At 39.1% G+C, this 20,387-nt stretch overlaps 5 protein-coding genes and 1 non-coding gene across 11 annotated transcripts; 3 read left to right on the top strand and 3 right to left on the bottom strand.

The window, feature by feature from the left end:
- Positions 1-652: 652 nt before the first annotated feature.
- LOC147929185 (small nucleolar RNA snoR77) lies at positions 653-790 on the bottom strand. Its single transcript, XR_015579081.1, has one exon. It is a non-coding gene; the product is annotated as a small nucleolar RNA snoR77 (small nucleolar RNA).
- An 800-nt stretch (positions 791-1,590) lies between these two features.
- On the bottom strand, positions 1,591-3,074 carry LOC104735070 (transcription factor bHLH61-like). The gene is made up of 4 exons (XM_010454788.3): positions 2,509-3,074; positions 2,131-2,286; positions 1,832-1,999; positions 1,591-1,734 (listed from the first exon to the last, which is right to left on the bottom strand). The coding sequence occupies exons 1-4, from the start codon at positions 3,040-3,042 to the stop codon at positions 1,648-1,650; spliced, it is 945 nt and encodes a 314-aa protein (XP_010453090.1). The 5' UTR covers positions 3,043-3,074; the 3' UTR covers positions 1,591-1,647.
- A 1,865-nt stretch (positions 3,075-4,939) lies between these two features.
- LOC104735069 (putative beta-D-xylosidase 6) lies at positions 4,940-8,403 on the top strand. Its single transcript, XM_019235028.2, has 6 exons — positions 4,940-5,856; positions 6,342-6,508; positions 6,593-6,690; positions 6,771-7,121; positions 7,212-7,628; positions 7,731-8,403. The coding sequence occupies exons 1-6, from the start codon at positions 5,104-5,106 to the stop codon at positions 8,339-8,341; spliced, it is 2,397 nt and encodes a 798-aa protein (XP_019090573.2). The 5' UTR covers positions 4,940-5,103; the 3' UTR covers positions 8,342-8,403.
- A 389-nt stretch (positions 8,404-8,792) lies between these two features.
- LOC104769261 (transcription factor GTE2) lies at positions 8,793-12,284 on the top strand. Its single transcript, XM_010493429.3, has 3 exons — positions 8,793-11,375; positions 11,459-11,663; positions 11,751-12,284. The coding sequence occupies exons 1-3, from the start codon at positions 9,909-9,911 to the stop codon at positions 11,834-11,836; spliced, it is 1,758 nt and encodes a 585-aa protein (XP_010491731.2). The 5' UTR covers positions 8,793-9,908; the 3' UTR covers positions 11,837-12,284.
- On the bottom strand, positions 12,272-17,083 carry LOC104769262 (putative cytosolic oligopeptidase A). The gene is made up of 17 exons (XM_010493430.3): positions 16,720-17,083; positions 16,278-16,445; positions 15,873-15,996; positions 15,683-15,759; positions 15,419-15,562; positions 15,099-15,329; positions 14,936-15,026; positions 14,660-14,781; positions 14,463-14,570; positions 14,128-14,373; positions 13,535-13,680; positions 13,273-13,390; positions 12,999-13,158; positions 12,890-12,921; positions 12,729-12,794; positions 12,564-12,635; positions 12,272-12,480 (listed from the first exon to the last, which is right to left on the bottom strand). Exons 1-17 carry the CDS (start codon positions 16,837-16,839, stop codon positions 12,400-12,402), a joined length of 2,106 nt encoding a protein of 701 aa, XP_010491732.2. The 5' UTR covers positions 16,840-17,083; the 3' UTR covers positions 12,272-12,399.
- Positions 17,057-20,325, top strand: LOC104735065 (L-type lectin-domain containing receptor kinase IX.1-like). 6 transcript variants are annotated; one of them, XM_087481140.1, is made up of 3 exons: positions 17,057-17,187; positions 18,219-18,347; positions 18,477-20,325. In XM_087481140.1, the coding sequence occupies exon 3, from the start codon at positions 18,620-18,622 to the stop codon at positions 20,114-20,116; it is 1,497 nt and encodes a 498-aa protein (XP_087337266.1). In that variant the 5' UTR covers positions 17,057-17,187; positions 18,219-18,347; positions 18,477-18,619; the 3' UTR covers positions 20,117-20,325. The 6 variants fall into 6 exon arrangements, with proteins under 6 accessions (XP_087337266.1, XP_087337267.1, XP_087337268.1 ...); XM_087481141.1 differs by having other exon boundaries at positions 17,076-17,187; positions 18,219-18,380; XM_087481142.1 differs by having other exon boundaries at positions 17,097-17,817.
- Positions 20,326-20,387: the final 62 nt, after the last annotated feature.

Raw genomic sequence — 20,387 nt, 5'->3', positions numbered from 1 at the left:
GATGAGTAAATTAGGCTTGATTGTAATAAGGGTGTGTTAAACTGATTTACTGGTTAACGCACAGGACTACTTTATATATATCACAGACGCATTAGTTTAGTTGAAACTTATTTAATATTGTCGAATCGAAAGATCAAAACGAATTAATTTCTCTTCTGCTCTAAGTCAATCTTCTGTTTTGTTATATAATCTTTGAAGTTTCATCAATATAGATTGTAGGATTCAACTTTTACAATCCCGAAATTTCAACTGTGCCAGCCAGTTCGTCAATCAGCTCTTATCATTACATGTTTTAAAAACGTTTCTCATGTATTTCCATATTTCAATCACCATTGTCCTCTTGTTCTATATATCGGCTTTAGAATTACAAAGATCCACCATAGCCACAAAACAATTTTTTAAGAATAATTATGAAAAAAGCAATTGGACAAACAAAGCACAGACACACACAAACCATATCAACTTTGAAAAACATACAAATCATCAAGAAATAGAATCGCCGTCCTGATCGGGATCGAACCAGCAAAAACAGAATCAGAATGGTTAAGCAATCATACACGACCAAGAAAGTCTAATTAGAACCAGAATCGAAACAAATACCATACTATGATTTTAAAAACCGATACAGAGGAAGATTGAAGGAGGATTAAAAAATGTGCTTAAGACTACTAGACCAGCTTCAAAGACGATAAAATCTCAGCAAGTCTGAAGAGCAGAAGCATAATTTGATCTAGGAGCAGTTAAACACCTCTCATGTCATTGTTTTTTTTTATTAACAAGTAGGCTGCCTGAATCACTGCTCCATATATCTCATCCTTTTTTACAAATTCAATCAAACCAAATAAAAACACAGCTAAATATATGTAAGATCTATCTCAGCGACCAATATCAACAGACTCGAATTCGGACAGAAACTAAGACAAAGATCTCCGATTTGTGGTCTTGTTTTATTTTATTTAGGGCGCTGCATTCATCTCTATGGCATCGTTATTTTGCTAAAGAGTCAAACTCCAGTCCCGTTTCCAAAATCCCCCCCCCCCCCCCCCCAACATTAAAACAAAACCACGAAAGAGAAAGAAAAAAACAACGAAGAAAGCACAGATCTGTCGAAGAACTAACTAGAGATTGATAAATGTTTTGAGAGGCCGATCCTCTTGATAACTTGATTAGGGTTCAAAGTTAGCCGCAGCTATTTAAAGGGAGGAAACGGACGGAGCTCGTTAGGTCAAAAAAAAAAACTTGAAAATACTAGGTGGGCCTAGTTTGGGCTTTACTATATATAAAGCCCATTTTATTTCCAAAATACTTGCTTTCATATAGGGTTTTAATATAATACTATCTCTGCGCTTATTGGGCCCAAACTCTTTTTGCCTCTCTGCTCTATCTCTTTGGCATTGACTTGACGTGTTGTGTGCACTGATTTCGTTTGTGGTTTCTTTGGTTCGCAAAAACTTGTGTTTGTTTGCTCGTTCGATAACGATAGGAAGAGAGATAGAGAGAGTAATGATGCAAAAATGAATAGGAAGTTTTAGAGACCGCAAAAGAGGATCAAGAAGAGATGACTAAATTTGGTACGTTCATAAACATTAATATTGACTTCTTTTTCACACCTTCGAAATTCAAAACATTGCAATTATGGAAACTTTCTTACAAACATTTTCCTCCATAACCTGCGTTTCTGATCAGTGCTTGCTTAGTATCTTCCGACGTAACGAAGTCCCTCTGCTCAGCAACCTTTTAAATTATATAATCAATATAAACATGTATAGATGTTGCAACTTGCAAGTAATTAATTAAGGCTAAAAATCAAAATGTGTGATGATATCCGTACCTCAGAACAAGAAGCCTGCAATGAGAAGTCACTGAAGCAGCTAATGACACATTGTTGAATCTCTAAGCCTAGAGTCTCCAATGTACTGACTGTTGATAGAAGCAGCCCCGGTTTAGTAGAACAACATATATTAATATGAGTATCAACTTCCCTCTGGTCCACTTCAAACTGTATACATGAATACATGATGGGGGTGTTTTGTAACGAGTGCTTTGTAAAGGGATCAATTTGTAAACCACAAAAAGTAATTATGAGTATTGGAGAGAAAGTATCATAAACAGATGTTTTGTTTTTTTTACCTTTAGGGAGTTTCTGACCGTAGATTTGTTTGTAATGAGGCTATTTAGATGAGAGTTGCTTCCAAGTTCTTGTTCGACTTCTTGCAACATGTTAATCTTGTCTAAAAGCTCCTTCATGTAATCTATGGCATCTCCTAGTATCGATGTCCTATCCATCTGATTTCATAACATTAATAAAACAAACGGAACCATTTTCTTAAACGACAGTAGATGCAAATTCACATAAATGGCAACCATTATAAAATGAACAGTGTTGACAAAAGGTTCAAACAAGAAGAAGACATACATGTAACCTTAGGAACTTAATAACTATAGATTAATTCAATAATAAGTGAAAATTATAAGTTTTCGTTAGGAGAGGGGTTTATGAAATTATGCCTTGGTGATTTTGGGGACAATGGATCGGAGCATGGAGAGCCTGTCATTTAACCGTTTCCTCCGCCGTCTCTCCGCCATGAGGTTCTTCGAAGGTTGGCCTTCAAGCTTCCTGTTACTCTTTTTCTTGTTAGTCACTCCGGTTGTCACGAAGCTATTGCTTTCCACCATCAATGGTGCATAAATGTTGTTCTCTTGTGAAGTCGGAAGAATCAATGGAGGAGGATAACAAGAGGAGTCAATCATATCCTCGAGAAAACGATAGTCGAAAGCGGAGGAGAGAGGCAAAGAAGGAGGAGGTGACAACGGTTGCGGTGGTTGGTGGAGCAACGTTGGTGGCTGAGATATTATATTCATCGAAGAGGAAGAAGGATGATCAATGTTGTCGGTTTCTTCGAGGGGATTGTTGAGACATAGGTAATCGAAGTTCCAATCATTTGGGACGAACTGGTCCATCGCTGTGAATCCGCCTTTAACGCCGTCGACGTCGAGATTGTTGCTCTCTTGTTTATTCAATTGGGACAATTCCATTTCCATCTCTGTTTCTGAAACTCTTTACTAAAATGGAAGTGAAGAGAGCTTTGTGTAAGAAAAGAAGATGGACTGTTCTTTATATAATGCATTACGTATGTGTGAAGTGTAATGAATATATAATTCACCGTTTAACTAATTAGAGTTACTCATATCATTTTACACTTTCCACTGTTACATAAAAATTGGCTTTTAAGCAAGAATAAAACAAATAGGGTAGTTTTGTCTCTTTGTTTAAAGAATAAGGAGAGAGATCACTATTAGCATTTAACTGTGTTTGTTTGTTTTTTATCCATGGTCCAGCACTGAACTATGAGGCCTATGACTGAGATGGAATCTGCCATATCTTGTTTTTAACTTCTATTATAACTTATGTACTGTTTGATTCTGTTAATAACAAAAGGCAAATGAGTCGGTGTCTTTGTCACTGAAAACGGACCATCAATAACAGAAGGCAAATAAGTCATAAATAAGAATTTAAGAGCATTATCGGACTGTGCCAAAATAGTATCAAGCAATTAGTTCCTTCTCTGTGATCGGAAAATGATCTGACGCACAAACTCTATCCCGACCAAATTGATGAACACCATTTGCTTGCTTGCCCTCTTTCTTAGTATATATATGATTAGTATGCGTATACATGATATTAAAAAATATGAATATTCATATTCATAGAAATAAGTAAGCGATAATTTAATGATCTAGATTTTATCTAATTTGAGAAGCTACCATCTGATTTCTCTTTTATTGGATAGTGTTAGTAATTTGTGAGTTTTACTATATACGTATTATCTAGAAGACATTCGTATCTAAGAACACGCGCGCCAACATCGATCCGTCACGTAAAAAAAGCGAACACCCGTGTCTTTCTATAGACATAACTCCACAAATTATTACATTGTGAGTATCAGTGTATGTTTGTATTAAGATGGGAAAGAAAAGACTATACTGACAGGTCAAAGAGATCGAAGGCTTGGTCAAATAATTTTGTTTGTATATTTATTTATAAGTTGCGTGAGAGTTTGTGGACACACACTTAGAGAGACTGTCTCCTACTATACTCTATCTTCACTCCATTATTATAGTCAATCGGATATCATTATTGTCTGGATTACAATTTTTTTTTTGTTCTTTTCAATTTAAATCGTATATATGCAAAATAATCATATTAAAAATTGTTGATTTCGAGCGTGAGAGTTTGTGGATACACAATTTGGTTTTCACCTTTTAAATTGCTAGACTAATCATTCTTTGGATTGGATACCCATTTACCTTTTTAAAGTATGTGTATATCCGAAGAAATGTTGGTTTAGTTAATATCAGGTATAATAACAAATTGTTGGTTTGTTAAGTTAATTTGGAAATCAATTTAAAGTACAAAAAAAAAAAAAAAAAAACACGAGTCTCAAGGTAAATGCATGCAAGGAGGAAGAAAGGAAGACATAAAATAAAACACGTGAATAGCTGCAGCGATGATGACTTGATGAGAAGTCCAATATTGCAGCAATTTCTTTTGCTATGTGACCATGAGTCCATAAATGACCAAGCGACTAGGGATGCATATTTGAAATGTTATTCCCTCTTGTTTTGTTTCATATTTTGGTTAGAAAATTTTGATTTTATTAACTGGATCGGATCCACTTGGAAACACACAAAAAAAAAAAAAAAAAAAAAATCAAAGTTGAAAATATAGTACTCTACTTAAAGAAATAGAATCCAAGGACATGGATAGATTAACTCTATAATTTATGGCTATCTTCTTTGATCTTAATTTATTTACTACTACTATATAAACCTTGATTAGATAAGAATGACCAAAGTCATAAATACGGCCCATAAATGTTTAGCCCATATATAGTTAGTTAACATGTCTATAAAGGGAACAGTAATAAATCCAACTACCAGTCTACCATTTACCCGTTAGATGACAAGTGACAACGTACCGGTCCAGCTGTTGATTTTGATTTAAGATTTTACCGGTCTAATCTAATGTGTCCGGTTTGAAACTCAACGTGTTATTTCCTCTCCACAGTTTCTTTTTTTTTTTCTTTTCCTCCAAAAAAAAGTATGAAACATCCTCAGTTGACTCTAATCTCTTTACTCTTCTTCGCTTCCGCCATAGCCGAAACCTTCAAAAACCTCGATTCTCATCCACAGTTCCCTTGTAAACCTCCTCATTTCAGCTCTTACCCCTTCTGCAATGTCTCTTTATCTATAAAACAACGAGCAATTTCTCTCGTCTCCCTCCTTACGCTCACTGAGAAGATCGGTCAGCTCTCAAACACAGCTGCTTCCGTACCTCGTCTCGGTATCCCTCCGTACGAGTGGTGGTCTGAATCGTTACACGGGATCGCCGATAACGGTCCGGGAGTTTCCTTCAACGGTTCAATCTCCTCCGCTACTAGTTTTCCTCAGGTAATCGTATCCGCCGCATCTTTCAATAGAACGCTATGGTACGAGATTGGATCTGCTGTTGCTGTGGAAGCTCGGGCTATGTACAACGGTGGTCAAGCTGGGTTGACTTTTTGGGCTCCGAATATAAATGTGTTTAGGGATCCGAGATGGGGAAGAGGGCAGGAGACTCCTGGTGAGGATCCCAAGGTAGTTTCCGAGTATGGTGTTGAGTTCGTTAGAGGGTTTCAAGAAAATAGGAAGAGGAAGGTTTTAAAAAGAAGATTTGGTGATGGTGATGGTGTTGATGCTCGTTATGATGATGATGGTGATGATGGGAAGCTCATGTTATCTGCTTGTTGCAAGCATTTCACTGCCTATGATTTGGAAAAATGGGGGAATTTTACTAGATACGACTTCAATGCTGTGGTAAGACACTAAGACTAAGACATCTTGCTATGACTTTAGCTTATATGAGGCAGCTTCAGTTTGGTTTAAATTAGAAAGTCTTAGGTTTTAATCTTGTCATTAGATCTGCTCTTTTGTCTTGTATAGATAATGGTTTATACATGAACAACACTCAAGCTGCTTTTTTTGTTAAACATTTTCATGCCCTGAAGAGAATTGCCGAATGCTTATACTTCACTTCTCTGAGAAAAGTTCATCAACGCTTGTTATCCTGTAGCTGCATTTTATGGAGGGAAATTTAGATGGTGAAATCGGAAATCTTAAGTTAGTGAAAACTGAAAACTGTTAGGCATTGATTTGGAAAATTTACTTTAAAAATCTAATGTCATTGGAAAGTTTAGGAAGAGCTACTATATTCAAGTCAATGGCTTTTGCTCTTTTACATTTTTATCATGTCGGGATGGTTTTGTGTCATACATTGATTCTAGCCTACTGTGTATTAGTAGGTCACAGAACAGGACATGGAAGATACATATCAGCCCCCATTTCAAAGCTGTATTAGAGATGGTAAAGCTAGCTGCTTGATGTGTTCATATAATGCAGTTAATGGAGTGCCTGCTTGTGCACAAGAAGACCTATTAAAAAAAGCTCGAGTTGAATGGGGATTTGAAGGGTAAGTAAAACTGATTTTATGTTTGTATTACTTTGATTTGGTCAATGAAAGACGTAACGGAGAGTCTTTGTTGTATCCTTTTAGGTACATTACATCAGACTGTGATGCTGTGGCAACCATTTTTGAGTACCAAGGATACACAAAGTCACCTGAGGAAGCTGTTGCCGATGCCATAAAAGCAGGTTATTTTGAGCTCTTCAAACTTGTTTAATTTTTTTTTAAAGTTTTGTTTTATAATGAAAACTGAAATGGGGATTCTTAGGGGTGGATATAAATTGTGGAACGTACATGCTTCGGAACACAAAATCTGCGATCGTGAAAGGAAAGGTGACCGAAGAACAAGTAGACCAAGCTCTGCTTAATCTCTTTGCAGTTCAACTTCGTCTTGGACTTTTTGACGGAGATCCAAGAGAAGGACTTTACGCGAAGTTAGGATCAAATGACATTTGTAGCTCAGACCACAGAAAATTGGCACTGGAGGCAGCAAGACAGGGCATCGTGCTTCTGAAAAATGATCACAAGTTGTTGCCTTTGAAAAAAAACCATGTTTCTTCTTTAGCAATTGTTGGTCCAATGGCGAATAATATAAGCAATATGGGCGGCACTTATACAGGTTCGAACTATCCATTTTCTTGGTATATTCAAGCAGACTAAATAATACTTCTCTCCGCTGAAACAGTTTAGAAATTTCATATTTGTAAAGGGAAGCCGTGTCAACGAAAGACTCTGTTCACGGAACTTCTGAAGTATGTAAAGAAGACATCTTATGTGTCTGGTTGCTCAGACGTGTCTTGTGATTCTGATAACGGATTTGGAGAAGCTGTTGCCATCGCTAAGGGAGCGGATTTTGTCATAGTAGTTGCAGGACTAGATCTCTCTCAAGAAACCGAGGATAAGGATCGAGTTAGTCTTTCTTTGCCTGGTAAACAGAAAGATCTTGTGTCTTCTGTTGCAGCAGCGAGCAAAAAACCGGTGATTCTTGTTCTAACTGGTGGAGGACCAGTGGATGTAACGTTTGCTAAAACAGACCCGAGAATCGGAAGCATCATCTGGATTGGTTATCCAGGTGAAACCGGTGGACAAGCACTTGCTGAAATTATATTTGGAGACTTCAATCCAGGTTAGTCTCTACTGCAAATCAAAGCATCATTTGTCCATTCCTGGTTTAATGTTTATGACATGGTGAAACCGAATATCTCAAGTGGTTTTGGTTCAAATGCAGGTGGGAAATTACCGATGACATGGTATCCGGAGTCATTCACAGATGTGGCAATGTCGGATATGCATATGAGAGCCGATTCATCTCGTGGATATCCAGGAAGAACATACAGATTCTATACCGGACCTCAAGTATACAGTTTTGGAACGGGTTTAAGCTACACGAAATTCGATTACAAGATCACATCAGCACCAACCAGACTTAGCTTATCAGAACTATTACCACAGCAGTCTTCTCACAAGAAACTACTACAACAACACGGAGAAGAACAGCTCCGTTACTTACAGCTAGATGATGCCATGGTTAACTCTTGCGAAACTCTGCGGTTTAATGTTCAGGTTAACGTGAGCAATGCAGGAGAAATCGACGGTAGTCATGTTCTGATGATGTTTTCGAAAATGCCACCGGTTATATCTGGCGTTCCGGAGAAACAGCTGATTGGTTTCGATCGTGTTCATGTTCGTTCCAATGAGGTGATCGAAACAGTGTTCATGATCGATCCTTGCAAGCATCTAATCGTTGCGAACGACGTGGGAAAGAGAGTGATTCCTCTGGGGATCCATGTCTTGTTCTTGGGAGATTTATTACAGCATTCTCTCTCTGTTGAACTCTAAAAAAAAAACTGTAATCCGAATGGAAAAAACAGAGCCAATAAAACTGTTTCCTTCTAGAAAAAGATTAAGTAAAAGCCACGTCAGATAAAGGAGAGTGAGACGCACGCAGTATTGAAATCGCGTGTGGCCGCGTAGAGATTTGTTCTACAGAGAAAGGTGAGCTGTCGTGGGTCCCACTTTTTTTCTGAGGAAAGGGTCCCCACATCTGTTGTAGTGTTTGGGGATAGACGCAACCTCAGCATAACATAACATTTATTAGTGTTATTTACGGTTATGACCTCCCCCTCCTTTTTTTTTTCTATAGAGTAGTATTGAAATAGTAGTATCTAGTTACCTGACACCTCATATATGAAAACTATGATGTTTTAAAAAAATCAAGGGATCCAATGGTCCAGATTAGACCCAGCTTCGTCAAATGTATAAATACAAAGTTGCACTTATTTTCTCAAATAATGTTAATTGAGTCACTCTCTCTCTCTCTCTCATTGCTCACCATCCCTCTCTCTCTTCTTAAAACTTGGATCGAGTCTCTCTCTCTTAAGTTCTTGTTTATCAGAAAAAAGTTTTATTATGTTTTCCTATAAAAACTCAAAAAGGTTATAAAAATCTTGGGAAAGAAAATGAAGAGGTCAGGAGGAGGAACGGTTCAGGATTCAGCCTCACTTACTGGTAAATGTCTCGTAAGGGGTAATTTCGTCATTTTATCAGATCAGGACCGGTTGCCTCAAATTGGCTAAGATTAAAAACAAACAATCCCGGTGGTTCTTGTCTGTCCTAACCTACTCCGGCGAGTTTGACCCTCAGCTGTCTTAATTCTCTTATATAATTCATTGCTTCGCTTATGTATCTCTCTATCAATTAACTTGTGATGCATTTTTATAAATTTACGATGAGATAGGGAGTTTATAACTTCAAACAAATGGAGAAGAGTATTCAAGAAACTGCTGACCTAGCAAAAGTGAGAAACAAAAAAAATTAACAAGTCTCCCCTCGAATATCTATATATAAAAGAAAAAAAAAAAAGTGGGCCCACGTGAGGCAGTTCAGAGACACCCAATTTGCCTATGTCTCCAAAATCTTTTTGTTTAATTAAGAAAAAATCGTAGGAGAGAAAAAAAGCACACACACGAGACACGACGACTCACGAACCAACGGCTGTGGAACAGTCACTGGATCAATTAACTCAATCTAAGCCGTCCATGTCAGATTACTCGGGCAGCTTGATCGGGCAACGTCATCAAACAGATCTCAACCGTCAGATCTCAAATCAACGGTGATGAAATACACTAAGCGTTTTAACGGGCAGATTTCAATGTCCTTTAAGAAGAGACGATGCCTCACCTTCTTGTTCCTCGTCCTCCACCTCCTCTCTCCAACACAAACCAATCTCTTCCTTTCTTCCGATCGCCGGACTTTGTTTTTCCGGTGACGATTATTTCTCACTTTTTTTTTACCCCTTTTTTAAATTAATTTAAAGGATAAAAAAAAACCCCCTTTGATCTGAGTCCGGCGTAGTGAGAAAGAGGAGAGATCTCATTGAAATGATCTTGTGCCCTTCGATTTTTGTATGGCACCGGCGGTTTTGGCTAACATAAACGAACCGTTGTTTCAGGGACAATGTGGCGCCGTTTTTATGAGGAAATACACTAACCAACCCCTTTCCGATGCTATCAACAACCCTCTTTTCAACCCTAACCCTAACCCTAATCCTTACGGCGGGAACAATTCCACCAAGCAGTTCGACGATTCGTTAGCTTCTTCTGGAGACTACGTCTCCTTTGAGCTTGATGGGTACTCCGCGAGTCAGCTCAGGGAGCTGAAGAAGCGTCTCAATTCCGAGCTCGAGCAAGTTCGGTTCCTGAGAGAACGGATCGAATCGGGTGGGTTCGTGAGCGGCTCTGTGTATACTAATCAAGCTCGTAGCTTTGCTGACGAAACGAATGACGTTGGTGTGAAGAAGACGAAGACGAAGAAGAAGAAGACGATTGGGCATGGTCAGAAACGAAGCAATCCGTTTGATGCGAACGAGCCTCAATTTAAGCGTCATGTGGTGGCTTTGGATCTGATGTCTGAGAAGGTTTTGAAGAGTATGATGACGACGTGCGGCCAGATCTTGGTAAAGCTGATGAAGCAGAAATGGTCATGGGTGTTCAACAATCCTGTTGATGTTAAAGGTTTAGGGCTTCACGACTATCATGTGATCGTGAAGAAGCCTATGGATCTGGGTACGGTGAAGGTGAATCTGGATAAGGGCTTTTACAGATCGCCGATTGATTTCGCTTCTGATGTCAGGTTGACTTTCACCAATGCCATGTCGTATAACCCTAAGGGCCAAGACGTTTATTTGATGGCTGAGAAGCTTCTGGGTCAGTTTGATGTTTGGTTTAACCCTACATTGAAGAGGTACGAGGCTCAAGAGCTGAAAGTCATGGGATCATCTTCTCGTCTTGAACCTGAACCTGAACCTGAACTCAACCAAAGAATGTGGAATCAGAATCAGGTGGTGGAGCATGTGAGGAAAGGACCTGAACAGATTTCTATAGCTAAAAAGCTAGATTCTGTGAAGCAATTACTTGCATTGCCTCCTCCTCCTCTTCCAGTAATGGAGATAACTCGTGTCCCATCTCCTCCTTCGTCACCGGTTCAGCCACCACCACCATTACCTCCCCAGCCGGTTAGCCAAGTTGAAGCACGACTTGAAGTGGGTGAAACGAATAAAGGAAGGAAAGGGAAGTTACCGAAACCCAAGGCTAAGGATCCAAACAAGAGGCTAATGACGATGGAAGAAAAGGCAAAGCTTGGCGTAAATCTACAAGAATTGCCTACTGAGAAGCTGGGACAGTTGATTCAGATTCTGAGGAAGAGAACAAGAGACTTACCTCAAGACGGCGATGAAATTGAGTTAGACATTGAAGCTTTAGACAATGAGACTCTGTGGGAGCTTGATCGTTTTGTTACTAACTACAAAAAGATGGCAAGCAAAATCAAGCGGCAAGGGTTTATCCAGAATGCGTCAACCCCACCAAGAAATCTGGTAAAGCAAAATGTTGATCCGATGTTTTATAAAGCAGCTATTGTTGCTGTCTAGTTAGTACTGATATTTGTCTGTATTATCAGCCTATGGTGACAGAAATGGGAAATGCTGAGAAGAGAGGGAGGAAAGGAGGGGAGGCAGGAGAAGAAGATGTAGACATTGGAGAAGATATACCCATTGAGGATTATCCATCAGTAGAGATTGAGAGGGATGGTACAGCCGCTGCTGTGAGTGGTGGATCTAGTTCTTCTGGCAGCTCTAGTTCCAGTGGCAGTTCTTCGTCTAGTGGTAACCACATTTTCCCTGTCATCTATTTCTCTGTTAATTGTTCTATTTATTTGTCCAGCATTGTCTTATGTGTGTGACTCTATGCAGATTCGGAGTCAGGAAGTTCATCAGGAAGTGATTCTGATGCGGATAGTGTCCAATCTCCATTTGTGGAGGCAAAAGAAGCTCCTTAATAACACTGTTGAGGAAGAAACTCGTAGAACGTATTACCTTCCTTTGCTTGAACGCACATTGATATAAGCAAGACAAGAATCGGAGTATCTGGAGGAGGTGGAACTTTGGTGTAAAGGGAAATGAGGATGGAAACTCGAAAGAAAAGATTTTGAGTGTTAGGGAAAGAGTAGATAGAGAGAAAAATGTAAAGGGTAGTTTAGAGATCTCTAGGTTGAGCAAGAAGTGGAAGAGTTTTTCTTTTTCTCTTTCAGATAAAGTTTCTTTAGTTCCTTTAGATTATTGGTGACACCATGAACAGAGGTTTGAGAGTGAGGGTTTGTTTGTTCCTTTTTGTCTTGTTCTCATTCGGGAAGAATGAAGAAGTTGGTACGAAGAAAGAACAATGTAATGGAAAATGCGTTATGGTTGGAAGATAAAAGAAATATCTCTGTTCGTTTTGTTCATAAACACCATTCTTATTGTCTCGAAAAGGCTCAGTGAACAAAAGTAGAATAAGTTTAATACAACTGGATGACTTTGTAATCGTAAATCTGATTGAGACTAGCCAAAGGATTTCAATACTTCAAGCAGAAGCAGCCAAGAGCCCACTGTGTCTGAGCAGAGGCTCTGGGGAAGGTTCCCGACCTCTGAACTCCACAAACACCTGTTCAGTATTTACCATTATAAGATCTGTTAACAAACGACGTAGATATACATATAAGTAGATGCAGTGAAGAGTTTTTATACTTGTAGAGGTGCTTTTCCTCCTCCCAGAGCAAGTATAGTGTTTCTGAATCTCTGTCCTGTTTCTTTAACAGCCTGTGCTCAATTCACAACACAAAGAGATGTTCACAATCTGGAAAATCGAATCAAAGGTTCAATATGATTTGCTTTGCAGCATATACAGAGTACCTTGATGTCATCCAACCCAGCATCTTCAAAGGCTGAAAACGCATCCGCAGACAAAACCTCCGCCCACTGCACATTTCGACAAAATGATTTTAAAAAATTTGACCAACAGAGAACCGTCTGTTGAACTGGTGAGTTATATAGAAATAAGAGAATATATTTACCTTGTAACTGTAGTATCCAGCTGCATAACCGCCTGACAAGAAACGAGAAGGTGAGTAAGTGAAACAAACTATCGAACACACCTATGCTAAGCGCACATAGCTGATTTACCTGCAAATATATGACTGAAGCTGCAGAGGAATCTATCCTCAGGAAGTGGAGAAATCACTTGTGTTTTTATGGACACCCTTTGATCAACATCGTAGATGGTCTCTGTCCCACCTGGCGTATATTTTGTGTGCAGCTCCAGATCAACTGTAGCAAACTTCAACTGGAACAAAGCAAGAACCATATTCACTAAAATGTGTTTCTACAGATCCGCTGAAGAAGAGTATCTTGGTACTACATTGTATGAACATCAGCAGTTTGATATGGATGTACTGACCTGACGAAGACTAAGGGACCCTGCACGGAACGTTCTCGCAGCCAGGAGCTTCTTGTATACATTCTCAGGAAGAGTTTCTTCGGTTTGATAGTGCTTAGCAATGCTCATTAAGGTATCCCTGGAACCATATTCAGATAATGTTCACTACAAAGTTACTAGTAAAATTCTATGCAGCACTGCAAAGTATTGGTAAAAGGGGCAAAAATCACGGAGACCCAAACATTTGTCAATTAATTTCGACAAGGCAGTTAAACCCAAGTACCTGTGGTAGCACCAGTTCTCCATAAACTGTGAAGGTAATTCAACTGCATCCCACTCAATATTTCGGATACCAGCCACTAGCCCCTCATCCTCTTTGGTAAGCATATGCTGAAGAGCATGGCCAAATTCATGGAACACAGTTTCTACCTGTAAATCAAAGTGGTATTACTGTCATACAGAACGAGGAACATGAGTCCTTTACCATACACATAAGAGTAAGCCTATCAAAATTCAAGTCAATATCCTACATTAATTCTGAAAGCACCTAAAATTTCAAGTATACATAGGTCGAAAAGAGAAGTGGTCTAGCTAGTGCTTCCCCTAATGAGTAATGACAGTTAAATTTTGTCATAGCATGGCCCTTCATGCCACCAATATGTAAAGTTCCATGAGTGAATACCATTCCACAATAGTCGAATAAATTTAGAAAACTACACACGGAGTAAATTTTATCAGGTACCAATGTAACTTTTAGTTCAGAATAAACAACTCTTGCGGGCATGGGTAATCAATACTGTTACCAACTACCATACATGCTCAGCATTTACTTTTCTTCGACGATCAATATAAGCTCTATTAACTGGTGTTCCTTACCTCACGGAATGTCATAAGGCTTGGCTTGTCACCAACTGGTGGAGTTTGGTTGCAGACCATTTGAGCAACAGGGAGCCTAACAGAGGAACCCTTCTGGGCCATGACTCGGCTACGAGAAAATACTTCATCCATCCAAGCGCCATCTCTCTTTTCTGAAGGACGGGAGTATGGATCAAAGTAGAAATAAGCAATTGGATTTCCAGAAGAATCTTTGACGCAGTAGAATCTAACGTCGCTGTTCCAGACCTTCAAGGCAATAACATATAACATGTTAACAAACATGATAACACGATGGACATAAGCAGAAACACGACATATTAGGTTCCAGATTTTACCGGAGCCACACCATCCGCTGGCACAACATCGATTCCAAATAGTGTCTTAGCTAGACCAAATAACGCATCCATAACCTTTGGTAGTGAGAAGTAAGGTCGCAGTTCTTCCTAAAAAATTACAAGCAGTGAGTGATAAGCGTCAAGAGTTTCAAAACACTATAAAATTGTATCACAAGATAAACAATAAAGATGAGAACCTCATTAATATCGTATTTGGATTCACGAAGCCTCTCACTCCAGAAAGTGATGTCCCAGTGAGTCAAACTGTCAGCTTCTGCAGCACCTTGGTTCTTTGCAAAACTCTTAAGATCTTCTATGTCTGAGTTCAAACACATGTAAAAAAGTTAGGGTTCTGCCTTAAAAGGCGGATACAAAAAAAGTGATGAGGGACACTGTTATATACTTTACTAGACAGATAATGCTAGTTTAAACAACAATATGTTGATTTAAGGAAAATCTTCACCAGAAGTTACCTTGAACAGCCGGATCCCATGAGGCACTGCGAAGCTTTTCTAGTAGCTCATCTGCTTTCTCTACAGTAGCCATTTTTGTGGCCATGCTTACCTGGACAAGGAGAGGGGCATTAAAATTTAAGCCCATGAATAAAGGAGAGTAGCTTCACTTAAATAACTATACCTCAGCGTAATTTCTGTAACCAAGAAGCTTAGCCTTTTCCAGTCGAAGCTTCAAGATTTGGTCTATAATTGCTGTATTATCTAAATCACCCGAAGAGGCACGAGATAAGTAAGCACGGTACACTTCCTCGCGCAGAGCACGGTTTTTGGCATGCTGCATGACGGGGAGATAACTAGGAGCGTCCAGTGTAATGAGCCATGGTCCAGTGTCGGCAGTAGCATTTTCATGGCCCTTGGGTCATATATAAAGATGAATCAACAACTGAAAAAACCCATGTAAATCAACATGAAATTTACACATCTTTCACATATTGTTAATACCTTAGAAACAGCTGCTTGTGCGAACAATCCAAGTGCAGATGGCGGCAACCCCTGAATCTCTGTTTTGTCTGTTATCAACTTTTCAAACTTCTTTGTAGCGTCCAAAACATTTTCAGAAAACTTATGGGAAAGTTTTTCAAGTTCCTATAGTGGACAGCGGCAAATCGCAGATGATATTACTAATAACACTTGGAGCTGTGACAAACCTCGATCCATTTACTAAACAAAGTTGACATTTATTCGTCAAAAGTTTTAGAAAAGAACCTGTTCAATTTTGTTAAATTCTTCTCTCTTGTCGTCTTCAAGAGCGATACCACTTAGAACCGCCTCCTTTATTTGAGCTGAAAACACACAGAAACCATATTAGCACATATCTCTAGACACTGAAAAATATAAAAAGATTCCCCGAAGGACCAAATGTGTTCCTTCTTATACCCCAATCATAGTTACTTGCCTTCAACTAATCGTTGACGAGCTTCGCTCAGTGTCTTCCAGTCTGGAGATTCTCGAACAGCCTTAAATGCATTGTAAATGGGTTTGCTCTGCCCCAACCTAAGCTGGAACTTCACCTTCTCTGGCTGTATATGCAAGTATTGTTAGGAAAACAAAAACTAAATCCTAATTTACCGAACAAACAACAAAATTCAGAACTCCTTTTTGTCTGAATCAATAAAATCTACCAAACAGAAATATAATACACTCTAGTAAGTGAACTTAAAATCATTTTTTTAGCATTGAAGAAAGTGTTTGATGGCAAAAAACGTAGACACCAATAAGTAAGAGCTTCACACCAGAGTACATAATTTGAATCAAACCTCTCATGACCAGATAAATACTTGGGAATACAATGATCATCTACCTGAACTTCTTCAATGGCAGCACGAAGCTCGGGTGTGTCCTTGACAGCCTTAAGGTGATTAATCATCCCCCAAACAACAGATAACCGATCAATAATCTTCTCTAATGGCTCCACTAGTTTTGGCCATGAAGGCTCTACACTTTTTTCTAGCTGCTCCAAATCAGCTTCCTGCAAATATCCCCCATACAACAAACAAACAAAAAACATCAAAATCATTTCACACAATTGTCAAGCAATAGCTAAATCGACAACAGATGAGCAACATTTTACTAATCTGTTCATAGGATCATAGAAACAACACACAGAAGTCTAATAAAAAGTGCAGAAGACGATAATGATCCAATCATCCAGGGCGATTCAACAACTATAAGTACTGAATAAACACTCGAAAATGTTCAATGCGATGCATCAAAACAAGGGACGGTGAGAAAGAGAATCGTACGAGCTGGTGCAACAGAGCACGAATCCCAGGTCTGACATGGTGAGCATCAACGGAGTCAAACGGAGGGAAGTCAAAATTCTGCAATAGAGGATTCGATGAGAGAGAATCTTCAGAAGCCATTGAAAGGAGAGAGAGAGAGAGAGAGAGAGAGAGAGAGAGAGAGAGAGAGAGAGAGAGATTGAGAAGCGGCGGTAGTGGAGACGTGAATCTGAGGGACACAGATTGGGGTGATAATGTGACTAAAGGTAAACTTGAGGGGCGAAATTACAAATTATAGAAACTTGCGTTTGCGTTGAGAAAATGTTAAAGGTTAATTTTGTCAAATCAAGACTTCTCTGTAGTTGTTCTTTAATCATTCTGTGAACCGGAGGACTCGTGGAGGTTGTCGTTTTGGTTAGTTTTACGACGTGCCCACCAAGTGTTCGACGGAATAATTTTTTTTTTTTTGGGATAACTGTATAAGTCATAGTAAGTTTTATTGTTTTCTGAAAGGCATGATCCAGGGTTACAATTTATTTTAATTAGTTCCTTAAAAAATTTTCAGTGTTTACATCGTTTTCGAAGATAATGTTGTTAGGTATCTGGGTTTGTTCTTGCACGTATGATTCAATTTTGAATATCACTTGGTGGGTCAATTCGTTTGCTTTCTCTTATACAATTATTTATCACATTCCTTTCATGATAACAGATAGACTTATTAGTTGACAAAAGCAATAAACAAAGAAAAATGTATGGCTTTTTAAGGTTGATTGCTAATTTAGTTTTATCTGAGGTTTGAGCTGGCTATCTTATTTTTCTAATCCTAGGTTTTTGTCATTGACTCATAATGGTGGTGTTACTCGATTTTTTCTCAAAAAGAATAGATCTTTTGACCTTTCTTCTCATCGTGCATTGACATGTTCTTGAGTTTTTTACATATGAATCATCTGTGTTCGTCACTAATCATCTCTTGTTCCATGACTAATTGTGGTCGTGCATAAACTTGTTCTGTGGAGAATAACTGTGTCAATGTTCCACTTTTCATGTGATCCCTTCTTTGTTAAGTCTCTAAACTTTGACTCTGCTTATTCAACCATTGGCTTGAGGGGATAAAAAAAGGTCTTCTCTTTGATATGCCTTAGTTACTTTTGTGATTATTTTAAGCTATTCTTAAAATTTAAGGATGAGCATCAAACATGTCTTCCTCATTTTTTATATAATCTGTCATATCATATGCCTAAGCAATCAGACAGAGTTATGATTTATTTACTCTTAAGGTCAACTATTTGGTAACTTAATGGTTGTTTATCAAAAAAAAAAAACAATTCCTGTGATAGCTGGGATCACGCACTAGATGAATTCGTTCTTATAATCATGGTTTAGTCATTGACTTGGTGTTAAGTATACATATCAGTAGCACCATCTTTGTCTCTTGTGCTAATATAGATGCTTCTGTTTGTAGATGGCTAACTCAATCCTGTTCTTTTTCTTTGTTTTGGTTCTCCCTTTTGTCTGTTCAGTTCAGTTTAACATATCTCGTTTTGGGTCAGAGGTTTCGGAAATAGTGTACCAAGGAGATGCAAGAGCAAACGGGGCTGTTGAGCTTACCAACATAGACTACACCTGCCGTGCCGGATGGGCTACTTATGGTAAGCAGATTCCCTTATGGGATCCGGGTACTGGTAAGCCTTCGGATTTTAGTACCCGTTTCTCCTTCAGAATTGATACCCGGAATGTTGCCTACGGTAATTATGGTCATGGGTTCGCTTTCTTTCTAGCTCCAGCAAGAATCGAATTGCCTCCCAACTCAGCTGGTGGTTTCTTGGGTCTATTCAATGAAAGCAACGCTCGATCTTCTTCTTTCCCACTCGTTCATGTCGAATTCGACACATATAGTAATTCAGAATGGGATCCTCTCGACATGAAATCTCATGTGGGAATCAACAACAACTCTCTTGCTTCCTCTAACTCCACTTCTTGGAATGCAACCTCACACAACCAAGATATAGGCCGTGTGCTGATCTTCTATGATTCTGCTAGAAGAAACTTGAGTGTCTCTTGGACTTACGACCTAACGTCTGATCCCAAGGAGAGTTCAAGCCTATCTTACATCATTGATCTTTCAAAGGTACTGCCATCAGAAGTTACGATTGGGTTTTCTGCGACATCTGGAGGGGTCACCGAGGGAAATAGACTTCTGTCATGGGAGTTCAGTTCAAACCTGGAGCTAAGAGATATAAAAAAAATTCAGAATGACAGGAAGGGGATGATAATTGGTATTTCAGTTTCAGGGTTTGTTTTGCTTACCTTCATAATTGGCTCTCTCATCGTCTTCTTGAAACGGAAGCAGCGGAAGAAGAAAGCAGAGGAGACAGCAAACTTGACATCGATAAATGACGATCTTGAAAGAGGAGCAGGACCAAGAAGGTTTACCTATAAAGATCTTGCATCAGCCGCTAACAACTTCTCAGATGATAGGAAGCTAGGGGAAGGAGGGTTTGGAGAGGTTTATAAAGGGTACTTAAACGCCTTAGATATGATGGTTGCGATAAAGAAGTTTGCTGGCGGATCTAAGCAGGGAAAAAGAGAGTTCATAACCGAAGTAAAGATAATCAGCAGTTTGAGACATCGAAACCTTGTGCAACTCATTGGTTGGTGTCATGAGAAAGATGAGTTTCTAATGATATACGAGTTCATGCCAAATGGTAGCCTTGATGCCCATCTATTTGGTAAAAAGCCGCATCTCGCTTGGCCTGTGAGGTGCAAGATAACTATCGGTATTGCCTCTGCGCTGCTTTATCTTCATGAGGAGTGGGAGCAATGTGTTATACACAGAGACATCAAGGCGAGTAATGTGATGCTTGACTCCAATTTCAATGCCAAGCTTGGTGATTTTGGGTTGGCTAGATTGATGGACCATGAGCTGGGTCCGCAGACTACAGGGTTAGCAGGAACGTTTGGTTACATGGCTCCTGAATACATAAGCACCGGGAGGGCGAGCAAAGAATCTGATGTTTATAGCTTTGGAGTTGTTACATTAGAGATAGTTACAGGAAGAAAATCTGTGGATCCAAGACAAGGAAAAATGGAGCCTGAAACAAGCCTTGTAGAGAAAGTGTGGGATCTCTACGGAAAAGGAGAAGTTATCACAATAATTGATGAGAAACTCAGGAATGATGGTTTCGATGAAAAGCAAGCAGAATGTCTCATGATTGTAGGGCTATGGTGTACTCATCCAGATAGAAACTCGAGGCCTTCGATAAAACAAGCGATCCAAGTCTTGAATCTTGAAGCACCGTTGCCTCATCTTCCGAACAAAATGCCTGTTGCTACTTATCACGTATCATCTTCGAGTACTACATCAGTAGGCTCTGGTGGAGCTACAGTAACGTTTTCAAGTGCTCAACATGGTCGTTAAGCAGATCCGTTGTTGCTGTGTATATAAAGCCTTTTCTTTACTCTCGTTTCTTCCGTGTGCGTGTGTGTGTGCTGTATTTTTAGTCTTTTGCCTTCTGTATTATTTGATCTTTCCTGTTTCTTCTGTGTGTGTGTGTGTGTTGTACTGAATGAATCCTTGTGCTTCTGTAATCTATTACTTGGGGAAAACTGATAGATCTCTTATTTGCATATCGTCTTCAGTTTTGTTTTTGGTGTCTTTCGCTCCTTTTTAGGTTGGGCCTTATTATAAA

The sequence above is a fragment of the Camelina sativa genome, chromosome 13, assembly GCF_030686135.1.
Source record: "Camelina sativa cultivar CO46 ecotype springtype chromosome 13, ASM3068613v1".
NCBI classification, from domain to species: Eukaryota; Viridiplantae; Streptophyta; class Magnoliopsida; order Brassicales; family Brassicaceae; genus Camelina; species Camelina sativa.
This window is presented reverse-complemented; position numbering and strand designations above follow the sequence as displayed.

Bases quoted from the DNA above. Each gene is read 5' to 3' on its own strand.
- LOC104735070 (XM_010454788.3), bottom strand. From the start codon at position 3,042: ATGGAAATGGAATTGTCCCAATTGAATAAACAAGAGAGCAACAATCTC. The intron at 2,000-2,130 runs GTAAAAAAAACA...TCATGTATACAG, and splicing joins CGGTCAGAAACTCCCTAAAG to TTTGAAGTGGACCAGAGGGA. The intron at 1,735-1,831 runs GTACGGATATCA...ATAATTTAAAAG, and splicing joins TGCAGGCTTCTTGTTCTGAG to GTTGCTGAGCAGAGGGACTT.
- LOC104735069 (XM_019235028.2), top strand. From the start codon at position 5,104: ATGAAACATCCTCAGTTGACTCTAATCTCTTTACTCTTCTTCGCTTCC. The intron at 6,691-6,770 runs GTTATTTTGAGC...GGGGATTCTTAG, and splicing joins TGCCGATGCCATAAAAGCAG to GGGTGGATATAAATTGTGGA. The intron at 7,629-7,730 runs GTTAGTCTCTAC...GTTCAAATGCAG, and splicing joins ATTTGGAGACTTCAATCCAG to GTGGGAAATTACCGATGACA.
- LOC104769261 (XM_010493429.3), top strand. From the start codon at position 9,909: ATGGCACCGGCGGTTTTGGCTAACATAAACGAACCGTTGTTTCAGGGA. The intron at 11,376-11,458 runs GTAAAGCAAAAT...CTGTATTATCAG, and splicing joins CAACCCCACCAAGAAATCTG to CCTATGGTGACAGAAATGGG. The intron at 11,664-11,750 runs GTAACCACATTT...GACTCTATGCAG, and splicing joins TGGCAGTTCTTCGTCTAGTG to ATTCGGAGTCAGGAAGTTCA.
- LOC104769262 (XM_010493430.3), bottom strand. From the start codon at position 16,839: ATGGCTTCTGAAGATTCTCTCTCATCGAATCCTCTATTGCAGAATTTT. The intron at 13,681-14,127 runs GTAAGGAACACC...TTTGATTTACAG, and splicing joins GCCTTATGACATTCCGTGAG to GTAGAAACTGTGTTCCATGA. The intron at 12,922-12,998 runs GTAAATCAGCTA...GTTTCTTGTCAG, and splicing joins CTTCAGTCATATATTTGCAG to GCGGTTATGCAGCTGGATAC.
- LOC104735065 (XM_087481138.1), top strand. From the start codon at position 18,161: ATGGCTAACTCAATCCTGTTCTTTTTCTTTGTTTTGGTTCTCCCTTTT. The intron at 18,381-18,476 runs GTAAGCCTTCGG...CTTTCTTTCTAG, and splicing joins CTTATGGGATCCGGGTACTG to CTCCAGCAAGAATCGAATTG.